The following is an 18,303-nucleotide window of genomic DNA, read 5'->3' as shown; positions in this document are numbered from 1 at the left end:
TGTCATTATAAAAACACAAAAGCTAAAAAACTCAAGTCCTTATAATTGCACTGACTTTCGAATATGATATACATATGTATAAAAATTTTAGGTGGCTACTACTACTTTTCTCGTATATCTGTAGATTGCTTATATACAAAAATCCCCAATTAAATTAAACAGTTTGTTTCAAATATAAACATTAAAATTATACGGATTGTTTGAATTTTCTTTCCCAGTTATATTTTAATGATAATAATAAAACAAACTGACTCCCCTATTTACTTATCAAAAACTGCACAAAATATATTTTCTTGATTAAGTAATCTCAAATTTGGCTTTTATTGATGCACATACTTTAATTGATCATTTTTGTAAAGCAAAATAGATACATAACAAGATTCAATATTAATACTTGGTATCGTCAATAGCTTTAGATTAAAAAACTTCTTTGTGCATTTTAAGCAGAAATATTGTTAGCCGAATGTGATTGTCGGACTTATAAAATAATTAAAAATGTGTATCCCAATCCCAATTAGTTGAAACCATTCTCAGTTTAAATTTTCATACTTATTTATACTTTGTTGAAGATATTACAACTAAATATCCACACAGAGTACCAAATAAAAATGTTTATTTTATAATTTTCCTTAAGTGAGTAATGCATAAATTTCAGCGTATTTGGCTAGCTAAAAACAGTTTGTAAAATCTCTTGCCTGTAAAAGAAAATCATGTGATAATATAATAATAATCTCACAACAATTTTTAAATAGTAAAACTATGCAAATTAAAGCAATATTCTTAACACGAAACAAAAATATATAAAAATATAAATATATATATATATTAATATTGAACAAATATTTATTACTATTAATTCAAATTCTTAACATAAAGGCAAAGAGTTTTTGATCTTTTTTGATTAAATTATGTATAACTGAATAAAATTAATTAAGCTAAGAATCAAAAGTTACACAATTATTTTTCTGAATTTAACAATCTCAAAGTCTTATACGAATATATAAAATAAAAAATTTATTAAACCCTTTTTTTTCATTTAAGTCGATCGTGTTTGTATTTATTGCGAAGTTATCCTATCTATCATGCGTATAGGCGTGTTTCGCCTTTCCAGGACTAATTTGATGTACATATGTATAGCATGCTCGGGGGAAGTTGCTGCACTGATTTTGGATGCATAGAAAGTCTATAAACTAAGTGTACTCTGAAACGACACGGAAAAGCCGAATAAGAAATTCTTATTAAGAAGGAACTCATTACGTTTCTGAGCTCCGACTTTAAAAATTTAAAATGGCGTATCCAATTTTTTTTTTGCAGCCCTAGATAATAAACACACCGCGTGTTCTAACGATGCCTGTGGCTGGGCTCATCTTAAAGTTCCCAAATCAGTCATTAATTTGATGATCTAATCCTCACAAATACAGAACTACGAGGGACTTAATTGGTATACACTTCTACGCATTTTTATAAACGTACATTTCTTTGGCGTAAATTAAAAGTTGGTTTAAAATTCTGTTTCATACAATGACCAACTGATGACGGGCTTTACAAGCACCGGGTTTCTATCTCATTTCAAATTATTCCCATGCTGCCGACTGCTCCTTTTTTATGTTCTTATTATATATGTCGGATCTAAAATTATTGTTCTCAGTGTATGACAAATAATTTGGCACGTTGCTTTTCATATTCTCGGTCGGTTACATTGTAGTACGCTTTGTTCCGTTTACTCGCCAGGTGGCCAAAATAGTTCGAAACGGGCTCGATGCGTCAGGTTAGAAGTTTGAGAGAGTTACGCACAATACGATTGTCGTACGTGTATGCTTGAGTCACTGCGAAAGACAGAGACGGTGAGAGGTCTTTGACAGAAACTGCAAGGTAGCATGTGAGGTGTTTGCGGCAAGAACACTCACTCTTAAGTTAGCAGCAGTGCACTCAAGTCTATTCGCCGGGCGCAATCTTTAATCATGATTAAACTACTCCATTATGTCTGACAACAGTGTTAACCCGACATATATTATTATACAATATTAAAAACGTAGACAATATTAAATGTTTGTAGAGCAATGACCTAAACCTACTTTTCAGCACACAAACTGTGCGCTCTACAATATAACGAGTCGACGCATGGCGGAAATTAAAATAATGCTGATCACCACAAAAGACTACAGTGGTTAGTCAAGCTGATTCTACATGCATACTCTCTGGAAAAAATCAAGAGCATAGGTCAAGCTTTATTGAAAGAAGTCATGCAACGCACCATGCATCATAAAATCCACATAAGTGTCGCAAATTATTATGTCTGTATATGAGAGTCAACTCACATATTTTCAAGCTAACACATCAAAAGCACAAGACGCTCAAACGACACTGAACTATTGAAACTAAACTACCCCTGGAACACCTGGGACTTCATAAGATTCACATGAGTGCCATCTATACACGCAATGACCACCCGATAACCCAAACTTATCAAAGATATGCTCCTTCGATTTGACAAGCTTCACCACGCCACGCACTGATTGAATTTTATGGAGCTTGAACTCTAGCACTTCTGCCAGCCGAATAATTGGGGAAATTTATGGATATCATCATGAATGCTTGAATAAGAGCGCGATAATCATACTAAAATCTATTTTAAGCAGAGTTGGGCTGGAACTTTGAATTTGGGAGCACGACAAAAAAATGTACAACAAACACAGAGCAAAAGATTGATTTACAAAAAACAAATTGGAAGCGCTCAGAGTGAAGAAATCTGAATACGTAAGCAAAAATTTTAGATTTTTATCACTTGCCGTTTGCGTAAACAATTTTTTTTTGAGAGAAAATGAAGTATTCCCGGATTTTCCATATTTGCGTAAGTGAAGCATATTAGACATGAAAGGTTCATTCGAAAATTCTAAAAGCTGACATTTGCAGAGCAATGTTATTGAGACGGTATTGAGCAGTACCAATATTGTTTGCTGCGTTTTGCTTCTGTGGTTTAACTTTGATGTTGTGTCAGTTGTTAGTATTTCCGATCTTATTATCAAAGTTCGCCTGTAAGAAAATAAAATTTTACAACTGCCTATTAATTATGGGATTATTATTTTTTATCCCCGCTGCAACGTCACCAATAAGTGTAGGCCAACTCACCTTAAGCAATTTAGGACACTAAATTTGAATTCGCACAGTCGTTACTACCTTTATTGTATATACCAAGAATAATGTATGCATATATTTTCTTTGTTAGTTACGGAAATATTTTATTATATTGTAGTCTCGCATTGATTGCCATCTTTGCTCATAACTTAAAAGAGATGCCTCCATTTTGCTGAATTCATCATTTAGTGTGTCGTTATTCTGCTTTACTTCAGCCATAAATGCGTCCAATGCGTCCACTGAAACAATTAAAACTCAGCTTTAACATGCATACTCAACAAATAAGTTAATGCATGAATAATAGATTTCTTAAGGCTAAGCGTAATATTGAAGCAGTTTTGCCAAACTTTTCCATTCATGGCTACCGCCAAGAAATTTTTATCGACTTTCCGGAGAAAATGTTTTAAATCTGCTTCTGTAAAGAGCCTTCAATGTTTTAAATAAGATTGTTGTGAAATTTAAATTTTTTCTACGTACGTAATAAGTCAGAACAAATTGCTTAATATCACTAAGCATTGTATGCCTAGTGTTAGTATCCTACTCTACCTCAGCGAAATAATTATTGGTACAAGAATGCTTTATCAAATAAAATAAAATTTAAATATCCTATAATTTTTTTAAAAATTTATTATTTAAAATAAGGCACATTACTATTATAGTTAGTTAAAACTAGTTTGAATATAAAATCATTCTATGAAAAGGAAATATTTATTGGTACACTGAAATTAAAAAACTCTTTTTTAATATTGTAAAGGTCAAAATGATAAAAAAAATTATACTTAATAATGCGTATTGCCTCCGTGTTTCGTAATAACTTCGGTCAAGCGGTCAGGCATTGAGCGAACTAACTTTTCTAGGGTGCTTTTTCAATTGTAGCCCATTCTTCAATAATAGCCTTTTTGAGCCCAGCTAAATTTTCGAATTGGCGACCATTGTTGTAGACTTTGCTTGAGAGTAGTCCCCAAACATTTTCAGTTGGGTTTAAGTCGGGACTACATGCCGAACACCCCAAAAGCTCAATTTTCCGTTCTTCAAAAAACGGCTTTGACTTTTTTGAAACGTTTATCTTCCCAAAATCTATCTTCAAACTCTATTAAAACTCCGTCCATAAGACTTATATACATATCAGAGTTTATTCGAGATGACACGAAGCATATAGGTAACCTTTCATGGTGCCCAAAGCCCACCTCCAAAATTCCGAGCAAAGCAGGACTTGCGCTCATGACGTAAATCTCGCTAATACATATCTTGCCATCAGGACCATCTAAATTAAATTTTTTTTCGTCACTAAACACAACATTTTCCCATTTGGTAGTCCAAAACTTATATTTTTCGACAAATGTCATACGAGCTTGTTTGTGCTTACGCAGAAGCATAGGTGCACCATTTTTGTATATGTAATGTTATCATCTGCCGTCAAAATTTGTTGAATACGACGGTGAGTGATGTTTAGAGATAGTTTAGCTTTAAAATCTCGCGAACTAGACGTGTATTAACAGCTAAATGCTTAATCTGACGTATTGAACGCTCAGACAACGTTGACGAGTGGGCTCTTTTTACAGTTTTTTTTTGTGTACCTCTGGATTTTTTTAAAAAAATTTTTTAACTGTAGTTTTGCTTACTACCGTAATTTCAGCAATGGTTTTGCCTCAATTCCGCAAATGCAATATAACTTTTTGCATAGAAAGCGACAATTTGACACCTTTTTCCATAATGACGATTTAAAGCGTTTTATTAGAAATAATTTTGACTAGTAATTAATGTTGAATAATTACATATGCATTTAAGTAGCTAGTAACCATAAAATACTCACATTTGCATATAGAAAACTGAAGTATTTTGTCAATTGGCATAGTTTTTTAATTTTGTACCTATAATTATGTACCTATATTATGTTTTATATTGAGTAAAAAAAAAAACTATTCAGCCAAAAATGGAAATTTCCAGCGGAGGTTTTCGTTGGATTCTTTTTCACAACTTTCTACGTGGATTATCTCAACAAGACTCACTGAACAAAATTCTCTGTACTGCGGAAAGTACCATCAAAGACTACCGTATATCGCTTGAATGCTGAATTTAATCGAGGTAGTAGTTCGATCACCGACGCATTCCATTAAGGTCGTCCAAAATCGGTTGTTGTGCCACAAAATATCAATGCAGTACATGACTGCATAATGCAAGGTCACTGTGAGATAGAGGTGTCCTTGAACATTAGTTCCACTTCGCCCCTTTCGATTTTGCATGACTGTAAAAAAGTTTGCCTAAGCTGCCAACCTTTGCAGGAGGTTGCTGATTACTATTCAATGCTTAAGGACAGCGCTCCTCGCCGGCTATCCAGAGAGCTCCAAGACCCCGGTTGCCTCTGTGGCTGCAGGTGCTGCTCCGGCGCCACAGCCCATCTTCTATCCTGGAGATACTACCGCAAGCTTTGGTGCAGGCCTAAGTATTGCCTTTGGTGCAGCAACAAGCGGTTGGACCCAGACCAGTCATGGCCTCCAACTTTGGCATTGTGCAGGCAGTGAGAGTGCAAGCGCTGCCAATTTCCAGCATTCATCGCATTGTGCGTCACCACCACAGTTGCTGCAATATCAGCAGCAGAAGCAGTCTGCCGCAGCAGCCTTTGGAGCCCGAGGAGTTTATGAACAATCAGCCATCAACTGGCCATAACAACACGCAAAGGGCCCACACTCCTGTGGACGACTTCAAGACCATTCAACAACAGCAGAAGTACGAGGAGACCAAGCAGCAATACAATGAGCCCAAGACTTATGCCAATCTCTTCAAGTCATCTTAATCGTTGCCCAGAGTCATCTTTGATGCAGCGCTGCAGCAACAACAATGGTTGCAATGACATCAGCGGCTGCAACGCTGCAGCGGTTTCTGGGACGGCGGCAGCAGCAGCATCATCATCATCAACAGCAACAACCGCTGTTCCTTTACCAACGTTGTAAATCTGCGCATACTATCGACGGTATCTAGCAGTGCTAAGATGGCTTATTACCTACGACGCTAACGAGGGCTTGCAAATGCGCCTATTCCAACTGATGATGTTGAAAGCCGTGCCTTTAAACGTGGGGAGTATGTTTGGTCTTGCAAGACCAAGAAAAACAAAACGTCTCAGGTACAAACAGCTGATCTACCCTTTTCACGTTTGCTTAGCGCTTAAGAAGCTCTCGAGCTCTCTTCTTTGTGCTTGCATTCTGCACTGCACTTACTAAGTTTGCACACTCTTTGCACCAAAAGAAAAAGTGAAGCCAGTGAAGGCGGCTGGGCCCGCAGTGATGAAGACAGAGCCAAAACATTTGCATGACACCTTGAAAATCTGTATCAGCCAAATCCTGCCACAAATGCATTCACAATACCAACATTATCAAGCCTACACGAAATCGCACACATCAAAAATCAGTTGAACCCGAAAAAAATCACCAGGCTTCGAGCAAATGACGCCAAAAATGATTATTGAGCTCCCATACTCTGCAGTTTGCACTCTCGCGCAACTCTTCAATGCCATCACCAAGCTTGGTTACTTCCAAGAGAGATGGAAATAGTCAATAATAATAATGATACCGAAGCCAGGCAAAGATCACACAAATTCATCGTCATACAGACCCATAAGCCTACTGTCATGCCTATCAAAACTCTTTGAAACATGCTTACTGACTCGGATAAATCCATATCTAAGGATCCATAACAAAATCCTATCACATCAATTTGGGTTTTGTGAAATACACGGCACTATCAAGCAGGTCAATCGCATTACTTCTGAAATATGAAGCGCATTCGAAAACCGAGAATATTGCACTGCAATATTCTTAGATGTATCCCAAGAATTCGATAGTCTGGCTAGAAGGACTAACGCATAAGATCAGAGCAACGCTTCCTAACACACAAGTTCATTCACATACACAGCAGATATTCCAACAAGTAGATGACTAACAACATCCACCTTTGCTGACGATACAGCTATTCTCAGCCGTTTGAGGTGCCCTATGCATGCATCAGCGCACCTGGCTCTTTATATGGACGAAGTGGAGAAATGGCTCTCTGACTGGCGAATAAAAGTAAACGAACAAAAAAGCAAGCATGTTACGTTAACCCTAAACAGGCAAAATTTCCCACCGCTCACACGTATCTTAGAGTACACCTCGACAGAAGATTCACATGGCGTAGGCACATCGAAGCCAAGAGAACGCAGCTACGAGCCCAAACCACTATTAATTCGTACGGTAACGATATTTTGGAGTGTTTGCCATTTTCAATGATTTTGTTACACGCACAACATTAGTCATACCTTGAAAAAAGATAAATTTTTAAACTAAAAAATATTAGCCGTTGCTTATAAAATTATTTTTATCATCTGAAAATAGATATTTACTGTTGCCCTAATTCACTCCTTTTTACAAGATTTAAAATGTCATGGCCCAATCAAGAATGAAAGGCAAGTGCGTGTAGCATTGTGAAAATTGTATGCGAATTGCTCTAAATTGGCCTTCGAATATATATATGTACGTTATAATTTTTGATTGGGCCTTGATATTTTAAATCTATAAATAATCTTAAATGGTATTGTCTTAAGATCATTTTAAAATGAATTTGACAAAAATCGCTTGTTTTTTCAGCGCACAGTTACCAAATTAGGATAAGTTTCATAATTTACCTAATATCTGTGAATAACCAAAATATAACTACAAAATAATGCACAAAGTTCGTAAATACAGTGAAAAAACGAATCAATGCAATTATTAAAAATAATGAAGGAACCAATAAGGTTTACTTAATAAATGTTGGTAGTTTTATTCAAATGTCTGTATATAAAACTTATTTATAAAAACGTATATATTGTTATATACCAAAATGAAGGTAATAAAATAACATTTTAAATGATGTATATATTTACATATAAAATTTCCACTATTAAAAATTACAAGTCATTGAAAATGGCACATTCCAAAATATCGTTACCGTACGAATTAATAGTGGTTTGGGCTTATCAACGCTCGGTCCTCTCTCAGTCCTTAGAACTATCACCGGGGCACCGTGTACGTTCGATACGAAAACATACAGTAAAGCTAAATAAATAATTTCAAACGGTCAAGATGTACTAAGCCTGAATCACAAGGCAAATATACTACACAGCAAAACTTCTTTGGCATCCTAATCCCGTCGCACGAGTGCTAACAAGTGCTGTGCAGTCACTGCCCGTCTGCGTCGTACGACCTACTCAACCAGCGATAGAATCTCGAAGCGTGCATCCTAAATACCAGTTTTAAAGACACTGTTAGATAATGTTTTAGTTATAAGATTTGTATACTTATTGTTAGTCTCAATTTAAGAGAAGATTCAATATAAAACAGCAGTTTAAAAAAAAAATGTTTTTAGTATTTTTAAACAAATTTTTTATAAAAATTGGAAAGGTGTTGTTCTGTAAATGTATGAACATGCAGAAGGCGCGGCAGACCCCATACAGTACACTTCGCGTCAACAGGTTAGTGCTTCCTTTCCATTAATTAAGTTTTTTTTTCTTTTACTACTACTAGTATTTGTTGTTTTGATTATCCTGTATACTCTCTTTCTCAGCAACAAAAAATTCGAGAGAAGAACCGTTACATTTTTATTGCATTTAGTTTATCGTTCCACCGAAAAGTTTGCGCCTATTTTGCGTCATCAGAATAGCGCCGGCATATGAGATATCTCATTTATTTCGTCTGGTAAAGTCAAAAATTTTTTTGTGTGAATTAATACAATAATTAGCTGTTTTTTACACAATATGGGAAGAGGACCAGTTTTATGTCAACGAAAAATCGCAAACTGAGGCATACCTTATGGACTGTGGACTATCTTTTGCAAGAGTGAATTTGCAAGTGAATTTAAAATAACAATATACTTAGTACATGTCCGTATTTAAGTACAAGGTATTGTATATTATTAATAAAAATATATTGAAATATGCAAAAACTTTAGATGTATATGTCTCTTACCATGTGTTTTAATATTGCGTTTAGATTTCATTTGATTTTGAGTTGATGTTATTGAAGCAATTCTACGCATTTTATTATTTTCAACAAATTGTGCAATAACGGTTCGGAACTTTTCTGGTATAAGAAATAGACGGTCAATATTCCCCTTTTTATAACACAGGTATGCAGATTTCATTTGAAACCATTTTCTTCGAACTTGTGTTGGTGATTTGTTTGGAAATCCATGTTTTTTCATTTTACTGGCAATTTGAGTGAATGTATGGTGCGTAGTAGTTTGTGTAGACCCCTGTGTACATTTCACTTCTTTTATTAAATTAAGCATGCATTCAATTTCCGCTGTGAGCCAAAAGTTTCTTTTTAATTTTCCAGACTTCATTTTTATTTATTTTTGTATAATATTCACCACAAAGCACTAGAGCTGCAAAAACATCGATGGTGATTTCGATATTATCGATGTTTTCAGATTTTTCCGATACATCGATGTTTTGTTTTCAACATCGATGTTTCGGTGCAGTGTGACCGAACGTGTCTGCATCATTTTCTACTTCTGCTGCTGCCTCATCTTTAGCTTCCGCGTCCTCGTCTGCTTCTGTACCTGCTGCCGCTGATGATGATATATCATGCGATTCAGATAACGATTAAGATTACGATTCCTATTGGCAAACGCAAGAAAAGCGCATCAAACATATAAATTACATTCAAACAAAACATCATGGTTTTAATTTTAGGGCAAATAGCGCGCGCGAATTTTTTTTTAAAATTACTTTGTATCATTCTTTGCATCCAGGAAATTTGGAAAAATGGACAAATTAAGAATCGATCAAAAATGTAAACTTTTTAAAAAATGCAGCTTTAATATCAGATTGAAAGTGTACTATTTTTTTTCGATGTTTCAGCGATGTTTCGAGGTTTTAAAACATCGAAATTGAAAACATCGATGTTCCCACTATCGATGGTTTTGCAGCTCTACAAAACACCGTTCAAATTAGTGATGTAAAATAGCAACGAATCATGGAACATCGACGTTTTTAAGGCGATATTTTTTCCGATATTTTTTTATGACGAGTTATATATGTGATGCATCTTTGCTTTTTACAATCATTGTTGAATATCCAATCAGGGGTGACACAGAATTATAAACACACCTCGAATCTACCCTAAATCATAAAAAATGACAAAAATTTTGAATTTTTAAAATTTATGTTCAAAAAGAACAAAAAAATCTGTTTCAGCTTTCGATCTTTTGTTTTTGAATATCGATGCGCAATTATTTGAATATGTAAATAATATATAAATACAGATTATTCATTATCGTTAGATAGATAGATGGTGATAACGGGTAGCAAAAAATAATATTTGGGAATTTTTGCTTAAAGGACATATGTTTTACTCAAACTGTTGATTAATAGAAGCATCCAAGTACTAAGCTTATAATATGTAAGCTCCAAGCTTAATGCAAACTCTTCAAAACTTTTAACCAAATTAAAAAAAAAATATCAATTTTGTCCACATTGAATTCACCGTTTCTTCATATTTCAATAGCTTAATGCATTACGATTGATAAACATAACCGTCATCGCAAGCAGAGGTGGTTCTATAGAACTCTGGAAAAAAATATAAATTTTACAAGTCTACAGTAAGAGCCGTAATAATTCAATTTGTAATGCGAAAGACACTTAGTACGATAAAATCGCACTAAATATTCAAAAATTGATTATGACCTTATTAAAAATTTTGTATTTACACATACATAAAACAAGCCAAAGTGACATTCGTGCGTGAGCAAGCCGAGCACCGGCTTTCTTTGCAGCGAAACAGCGCGTACTTTGCTTCTGTAGCCAAAACAACTAAAAATACTGCTGATTCTCGTTTCGAACACTTGCACGTAACAAGGGAGCGAGCTCGTTCTTGCTCTCCAACTTATAGCGTTGGCAAGCATCGAACAAGCAAAGGCACGCATGCAATATATGTTGATGATCTGCCGCCCGAAAAAAAGCGTTAAATGGAAGCCCAAGCCACCTCCGATATACATGCGGGGGAAAAGCTCCAGTGCCAGAACAACTTCCACATAATTTCCCTTGTACGTGGTTATGAAACAAAAGATCAAGCAAAGTCGGAAGACAGCTATGAAATATTACCGAAGCATCAAACGACACTAAAATGAATTTTTATACATATCAAGTAAAAAGCAGCAAGGGCTTGCAAGTGGCAAGCAACTTACAGGAAAGCATTATCAAAACAGTGGAGTCCGATTTTGTCACCGCACCCCGCAATGCAACTCCTCAAACTGCACAAGCGCCTTACACTCAAAAGGAAACAAATCAACAACAAGAGTAACTCGTTCCAGAAAAGCGACGCCTATGACGAGAATGGCTATTTCACAGAGAATGGCACGCACGTCAAATGTAAAAAGACGCCTCCTGCAAGCTTACGAAAGCGTTAAAGAAACAAGAAGCAAATACCCAACGTCTCTATATACAGCAACTATCAGCTTCTTCTACGAAGAACTCACTGTGGAGAGCTCATCGATCTCTATGCTCACCAAAAGAAACTGTGATGACTATAAGAAACCCATTAGGCGGCTGGGGCCGCAGTGATAAAGACAGAGCCAGAACATTTGCAGAACACCTTGAAAACGTGTTTCAGCCGAATCCTGCCAAAATGCTCAAATAACCGTCGTCGCATGTAGACGTGTTTTTATAGAGTTCCGGAAAAAAATATAAATCCCACAAGTTTCGAGTGCAGTGTGACTGTATAACTAGTGTAACTCGCGAAAAGATGCTAAGTGCGATGAAAACGCACTAGAAAAAAACAACGACCGCAACGGTATCAGCCGCCCGCTCAAGCCCATCGTTGGCAACACTCGCTCCCTATGTCGTCATCGGCGGCAAGAAAAGCCCCCTATGAATCAACAATCAAAAGAAAACTAAACAAAACCAACTCCACGACTAACAACGCAATCGATGCCCCGCTCGTGCAGACTGGAATGGATCGCTACATTCAAATTAAACGGAAGTTAAGCCCCCTAATGCCAAGAGGAAGTTAATGACCTATAGCAATTTGAACGCAGCTTCAAGCGAAAAGCTTAACACCACCAATAGATTTCAAAGTCTAGCGGACAACTCAGAGGATGTGCCGCCCGAGGAAGGCGTTAAAAGGAAGCCAAAGCCACGGGAGAAAAGTTCCAATGCCCTTGTGACCAAAATCATAGAACTCATTGGACAAGACAACTTCCACATAATTTCCCTTGTACGGGGTAATATTCGTGAAAGAAGGTTTAAACGAAGTCGCAAGAATGCTTTAGAATATTATCCAAGCATCTAAACGACATTTAAATGAATTATTACACGTATCTTAAAAGGCATAGAATTAGATGTAACACCAGCAGAAATAACTCAGGCTCTATATGATAAAGGTTCTAACGCTACAACAGTCTTCAACATCTTAAACAAGGATAAGAAGCCCCAACCGCTCTTCAAGGTTGAGCTGAAGCCAGACAACAATACTCTTAAAAAAAACGAAGTGCAACCTATATACAACTTCAGTTTCTACTGTCGTAGAATCACTGTAAAAGAACCACATAAACGTAACGTCCCCGTACAAGCCTTACGACTTCAGCAATATACAAAATGCATTAAGGAAGAAAACTGTGTATAACAGTGACTGTAAAAGCAATAGCTAAAACAAAATAAAGATTAGAATAGAAATAAAGATCAGTTACGAATAGAACACGAAAGTTTATTCATTGTCGTGGTCACAAATGTAATAATCCTGAAGCTCTTTATAAAATTTGTGTATTGCAATCGAAAGGTGACGTCATTAATGGCCAAATGGAAGCGTGACGCAAAAAGAAATTGCAGTGTTGTTTGTAAAAGCGCATATGTACGTTACAAATTGACAGCTGACTGCAGCACTTAGTACTTACAACAAATATACTGACACTAAATGAGAAACGACATCTCTGCAGGGGAACAATATCGTGAAATATAAAGATCGAAAATGCAGATCATTATTGTATCAAAATCGTGCCACGCTCACACAGTCGAGACAAGGCAACAACAAACATATGAAAGTGTTGTCGCTATGCTTGCACAGGCGAGACAATAAACAAAAATTCTTTGTGTAATTTGCATTGGCTTCTGGCCGGAGCACGAATATATACACCAGAGAACGGCAATTGGTGGCACTTTTAAGCCAATGGTGGCACACATCACAAAAACAAGTGCGAGACATACGCGCACAAATGACAACTCGGGAAAATAAACGCACACGGACACGGACACAACAAAAAATTGCTTGTGCGGCGCACAAGCAGCGCACAAAACACCAGAGAAATCCGAGAAAAGGTCCGTTGTGTTTTACCCACAACGAAGCAAGCGCAAAGGAAATGTGCGCGAGGTCGATCTACCGATTGGATCACGTTCGTATGACCATCCGTATGTTCCTCGCTCTGTCTGCATTGGCAGCGACGCCGACGCGACAGCAGGTAGCGAAACAGAAGCACGCAGAAATATTTTGACACTTTTCTTGTGTTTTGCTTCGGGAAGAATTGCCTGCGCACAAAATGCTGCTGAAATTATTTTTTATACGCACAAGTAATTGCATTGTGAAAAATTCGAAAAATTGTTTGTGTAATTTGCATTGGCTTATGGAAGGAGCGCGTATATATATACGCATTTGCTCTTCCTACACTGAAGAGCAATTACAAAAACAAATGAGCACACTGAGCATAGGGCTTGGTCGACCCTGTACTAGAGTGAGGGAGAAGTATTTTTGCACGAGTATAAATTCATTCCCAGGAGCAATTTTGGGAAGACTCCAAAGTCGTAATATTTTTTAATACATAACTATTAGGGCATTGTAAATGCAAAACTTTATCAATAAATTCACACTCCAAAGTTGTATTCAAAAGAGTTTTAGCACACCATTCCCACCAGGAGTACTTAAAAGGGTATAAAATGCCAGAAATTGAAAAATTTAATTTATGGTGTGTTTAAATTATGCTGTTGTCCAGGCCACACCGGACAGAGACAGCGATTGTCGAAAGACATAACGAACTTCAGCATACGACGCGAGTGTAGACACTCAAAACAAGCGCCGACAGACAAAGCAAACGCTTAAGTTACTCTCATGTATGCACGCAATACTCGCGTCAGAAATAGAACGCTTTCCATTTGCGTGGCTGTTTCTATCGCTCAGCTCAAGCAATTAACACGCATACGTAAAAAAGAGTGTGCATTGAAATTCGATGTCCTACAAATGCGTAATAATAATAAAGAGCATAAAAATCTGTGATACCTTGATGTGATTGCTATTCCTTTTCGTATAGTGTTATTTTATTTTTGATTTAAAAAAAATCAAGTATGCAGAATAATACACTATTTTTATTTTTTGTGAAAAAATTTAAAAAAAAAGACTAATTTTGTAACTTATAATTAAATAACAATATCCAGATTTAAGTTTTGGCTAATATCGATAATACTGTTCTGGTATATTTCATGTTGCCGTAGTATATTCATTTCACAGTTCATAATTCTTATTTTTCATATTCAAATTAAAAATTGTTCATTCTCTTGCAAGTGACTAGGAACACTCTCCGGTAAAAGTTTCGGAACAGACACTTGTTGGACCTTAAGTTTCCCTTGACCGACACTCGTTCTACCAGATTGTGACCTATTTGAATTCATAAATTTCGATCTGGTCAGTTTGTCCATCTTTAATTCGACTCCCATGCTGGCAGTCTTTTCTCTTCATTAATTTCGATCCACTCACTTAAATGCGACCGATAGGCAGGTGTTATCAAACTAAAAATTAAGCCAATTAAAAAATAATATAAATTTGTAACAACAAAGTTCACATAATGCATTACATACATGAGTAAATTCAGCGCTGATAATGATGGAAACAGCTCAAAAAGTAGTATTTCATTAATATGACTGCATATTTGTAAAAGAGCATATTATTAAGTTTAAAAATCCAGCATTCCCAATTAACTAATATTTCTCAAAAAAAAAGAAGCAAAATTACCTAAATATAAATATATTTGTTTAATAATTATCGATAAGTCATACATTCAAATAATATTTACAACCCTTACTTGTTCACATCTCTAATTTGTTAAAATATACGCATGATAATTTTTGGACCTCCAAAATAACAGGTATAAATAATGTAATCTTTATCGGCATTATCCTGAAGTAACACAATATGCTACGCACTGTAATAAGAACGCGATTTGCTTACTGCACAAATGAGGTATTCACTTTCCAAAAGAAACTTGTAAGTGTAAGATTAAAAGCTAACAATTATGCAATTCATTTAATTTACTGTATTACAATTTTGGAAATTCATATTCTTGGACGTAGTATGTCTCAATCGCGGCACCGACTTTTTCGAAATCTCGTTCACATAATGACCCAAGACAGTCAACCGAACTGCTTACCCTTTCTGTTTGTAACCAAAATAAGACAGACCACATTCGTAATCCAAAGCTACCTATAGAATGCCTACCATGGATGCCTACGCCATATACGGACGTAAACAGTCCGATCAACCAATACAAAAAACTTTCAAAATTTAGATTGACAGGTTAGTAAAGCAGAGCATGTTTTTTTATATATATAATATATAACATAATTTATTTTTTCGTCTAAAAGCTTTAGTGGTTATAACAACAATGGGTGGATATGCAATGGCACCTGCCGCATTTGACTTAACGACATTTGTTATGTGTACGTTTGGAACGGGCTTAGTCTCAGCTGCAGCGAATGCTATTAATCAGTATCATGAAGTTCCATTTGATTCACAAATGTCGAGAACTAAAAACCGCGTACTAGTCACTGGTCAAATAACTCCACTTAAAGCGGTTGGATTCGCCCTCGCATCAGGAGCAACAGGATTGGGTATGCTCTATTTCGGGGTGAATGGCCTCACCACCCTTCTGGGTGCAGGAAATCTGTTACTCTACACTTCTGTTTACACACCATTAAAACGCATCAGTATATTTAATACATGGGTTGGCTCTATCGTTGGAGCAATACCTCCACTAATGGGATGGGCTGGGTGTGCAGGTAATCTGGATACAGGAGCAATGATTCTTGCCGGAATTTTATACGCGTGGCAGTTTCCGCACTTTAATGCACTTTCTTGGAATTTGAGACCAGATTATTCCCGTGCTGGTTATCGTATGATGGCTGTTATCAATCCCGATCTATGTCGCCGTACTGCTCTGCGATATGCACTTGCTATTTGCGGATTGTCATTATTAGCACCAGTTGTTAACGTGACAAATTACTGGTTTGCATTGGAGACATTACCTCTCAATGCATACTTTTGTTACCTTGGTATGTTGAATTTTTTTTAACGCCTCATTAATTAATAATGATTCAATGGATTCAAACAAATCGCATTGCTATAATTTAAAATTTTCATCTCTTACAGCATTCAAATTTTACCACAGGTCCGACAGTAGAAGCTCTCGAAAGCTTTTTAGATTTTCGTTAATACATTTGCCTGCTCTGATGTTACTATTTTTGGCAAATAAAAAGCACTGGTATTTTAGTGAAACTCTGGATGATGAAAAAACGGTGAAAAGTGATTCAGCTTTGATATCTATTCTTCCAGCATCACCTGTTAGCAGTCTGCAACAGGTGTTGCCTGTGGCGGTAACTGTTGCTTCAAGATGAGAAAAATTATGAAATTTCTAATAAACTTGTCTGAATATAGACGTCTTGTGTATATTACTTGTTACTGTTTTGAATCAATTTGTAAATAAATCATGCATAACTAGTTTAAATTGTTGATTTAGTATGTAAATGAAAAGCAAAAGAAACAAGTGGACAAATTGAAGTTAGGGGCAACCAACTTTTATATACAAAACAGCTAAAGTGTCACAGCTCGTTTTAGCCGTAGCGGCAGCAGCGACGCTGCTAACCTCTAATCTTTAAGTTTCTAAAATTAAAAAAAAATAATAATTTAATTTTTAAATACTTTTAAATTTAATTTTAAATATTTTTTTTAATAATTTTCTTTTACCGTCGATTGATCATAGTTCACGAAATACATAAGAGGTAAAATGTGAAATGTGTGTTAATAATTATCGATAAATTAAAGCACGATTTAAAATTTACATAGAAGAGCAAAAATACCCAAATTTAAAGATATAATCGAAAAATACAGAACCTATCTAAAATTAGGTATCGAAAATTATCGAATATTTATATTCTATCATCGCAAACAAAAATGAACACATTCAAAAAGTGATTATTGCATTATTCAAATATAATCAAAAGTTCAAAAATAAATCAAAGAGTACAAAAGGGATAGAAAAAAATGCAAAATTGGTTAATCCAAAAAAATGTAATATCACTAATTTCAGAAGTGTAAATTGCCCAAAAGGTATCAAACTATGTAAAATTTATAAAAAAGAAAAAAAAGTGGACCCATTTAAGTTTGGGCTCAACCAACTTTTAAATACACTTTGAGTAGATCATTGCAGCAAACACACGCCATCAGAAGTGAAGACCAACATACTGGCCAACAGACCCAAATAAACTGCCTGACTTAATAGACTTCGCAATTACCAAAAATATACCTCGAAATTAATCAGTGCCGAAAGTCTCTCAGATCTCCCATCTGACCACCCACCCGTCCTAATTAATTTACTCAGTCATCCAGTAACTGATGATCAACCGCTTAGATTGACTACACACAAAACCAAATGGATCTGCTATAGGAAATATATAAGCTCACACATTACGCTAAATCCTGTACTCAACGTTAAAGATGATATCGACAGCCTTATCAAAACACTTGAGTCCAATTTTGTCACCGCAGCCCGCATTGCAACTCCTCAAAACGCACAAGCGCCTTACACTCAAAAGAAGACAAAACAGCAAATCGAGCAACTCGTTCTAGAAAAGCGACGCCTTAGACGAGAATGGCAGTCTCACAGGTCGCCATATGCACGTCAAAGGCTTAAAGACGCCACCCGCAAGCTTACCAAAGCGTTAAAACAACAAGAAGCAAATAGTCAACATCGCTACATCCAGCAACTATCATCCTCTTCTACGAAAAACTCACTGTGGAAAGCTCATCCAACTCTATGCCCACCAACAGTAACTGTGATGCCTATAAAAAAACAACTAGGCGGCTGGGCCCGCAGTGATGAAGACAGAGCCAAAAATTTGCG

General features: G+C 36.1%; 2 protein-coding genes and 1 long non-coding RNA gene across 4 annotated transcripts; 1 reads left to right on the top strand and 2 right to left on the bottom strand.

Annotated features, from left to right (window-relative positions):
• Window positions 1-1,028: 1,028 nt before the first annotated feature.
• Window positions 1,029-9,510, bottom strand: LOC108594244. 2 transcript variants are annotated; one of them, XR_001914988.2, is made up of 3 exons: window positions 9,114-9,510; window positions 3,130-3,374; window positions 1,029-3,033 (listed from the first exon to the last, which is right to left on the bottom strand). XR_001914988.2 is itself a non-coding variant. In XM_017979360.2 (2 exons), the coding sequence occupies exons 1-2, from the start codon at window positions 9,487-9,489 to the stop codon at window positions 8,800-8,802; spliced, it is 417 nt and encodes a 138-aa protein (XP_017834849.1). In that variant the 5' UTR covers window positions 9,490-9,510; the 3' UTR covers window positions 8,566-8,799. The 2 variants fall into 2 exon arrangements, 1 of the variants encoding a protein (XP_017834849.1); XM_017979360.2 differs by lacking the exons at window positions 1,029-3,033; window positions 3,130-3,374 and adding an exon at window positions 8,566-8,840.
• A 5,073-nt stretch (window positions 9,511-14,583) lies between these two features.
• On the bottom strand, window positions 14,584-15,267 carry LOC117134989. Its single transcript, XR_004458944.1, has 3 exons — window positions 15,211-15,267; window positions 14,987-15,140; window positions 14,584-14,917 (listed from the first exon to the last, which is right to left on the bottom strand). It is a non-coding gene; the product is annotated as an uncharacterized LOC117134989 (long non-coding RNA).
• LOC117134988 (protoheme IX farnesyltransferase, mitochondrial) lies at window positions 15,228-16,855 on the top strand. The gene is made up of 4 exons (XM_033294689.1): window positions 15,228-15,392; window positions 15,479-15,701; window positions 15,770-16,456; window positions 16,554-16,855. Exons 1-4 carry the CDS (start codon window positions 15,321-15,323, stop codon window positions 16,796-16,798), a joined length of 1,227 nt encoding a protein of 408 aa, XP_033150580.1. The 5' UTR covers window positions 15,228-15,320; the 3' UTR covers window positions 16,799-16,855.
• Window positions 16,856-18,303: the final 1,448 nt, after the last annotated feature.

The sequence above is a fragment of the Drosophila busckii genome, unplaced genomic scaffold, assembly GCF_011750605.1.
Source record: "Drosophila busckii strain San Diego stock center, stock number 13000-0081.31 unplaced genomic scaffold, ASM1175060v1 chrUn_01, whole genome shotgun sequence".
NCBI lineage: Eukaryota > Metazoa > Arthropoda > Insecta > Diptera > Drosophilidae > Drosophila > Drosophila busckii.
Note: the sequence above shows the minus strand (reverse complement) of the source record. Positions and strands in the feature narration are given on the sequence as shown.

Coding starts and splice junctions, on each gene's coding strand:
- LOC117134988 (XM_033294689.1), top strand. CDS start 15,321: ATGCTACGCACTGTAATAAGAACGCGATTTGCTTACTGCACAAATGAG. Junction 15,702..15,769: donor TTCAAAATTTAGATTGACAG/GTTAGTAAAGCA, acceptor TTCGTCTAAAAG/CTTTAGTGGTTATAACAACA. Junction 16,457..16,553: donor TGCATACTTTTGTTACCTTG/GTATGTTGAATT, acceptor CATCTCTTACAG/CATTCAAATTTTACCACAGG.
- LOC108594244 (XM_017979360.2), bottom strand. CDS start 9,489: ATGAAGTCTGGAAAATTAAAAAGAAACTTTTGGCTCACAGCGGAAATT. Junction 8,841..9,113: donor ACGCAATATTAAAACACATG/GTAAGAGACATA, acceptor TGACTTTACCAG/ACGAAATAAATGAGATATCT.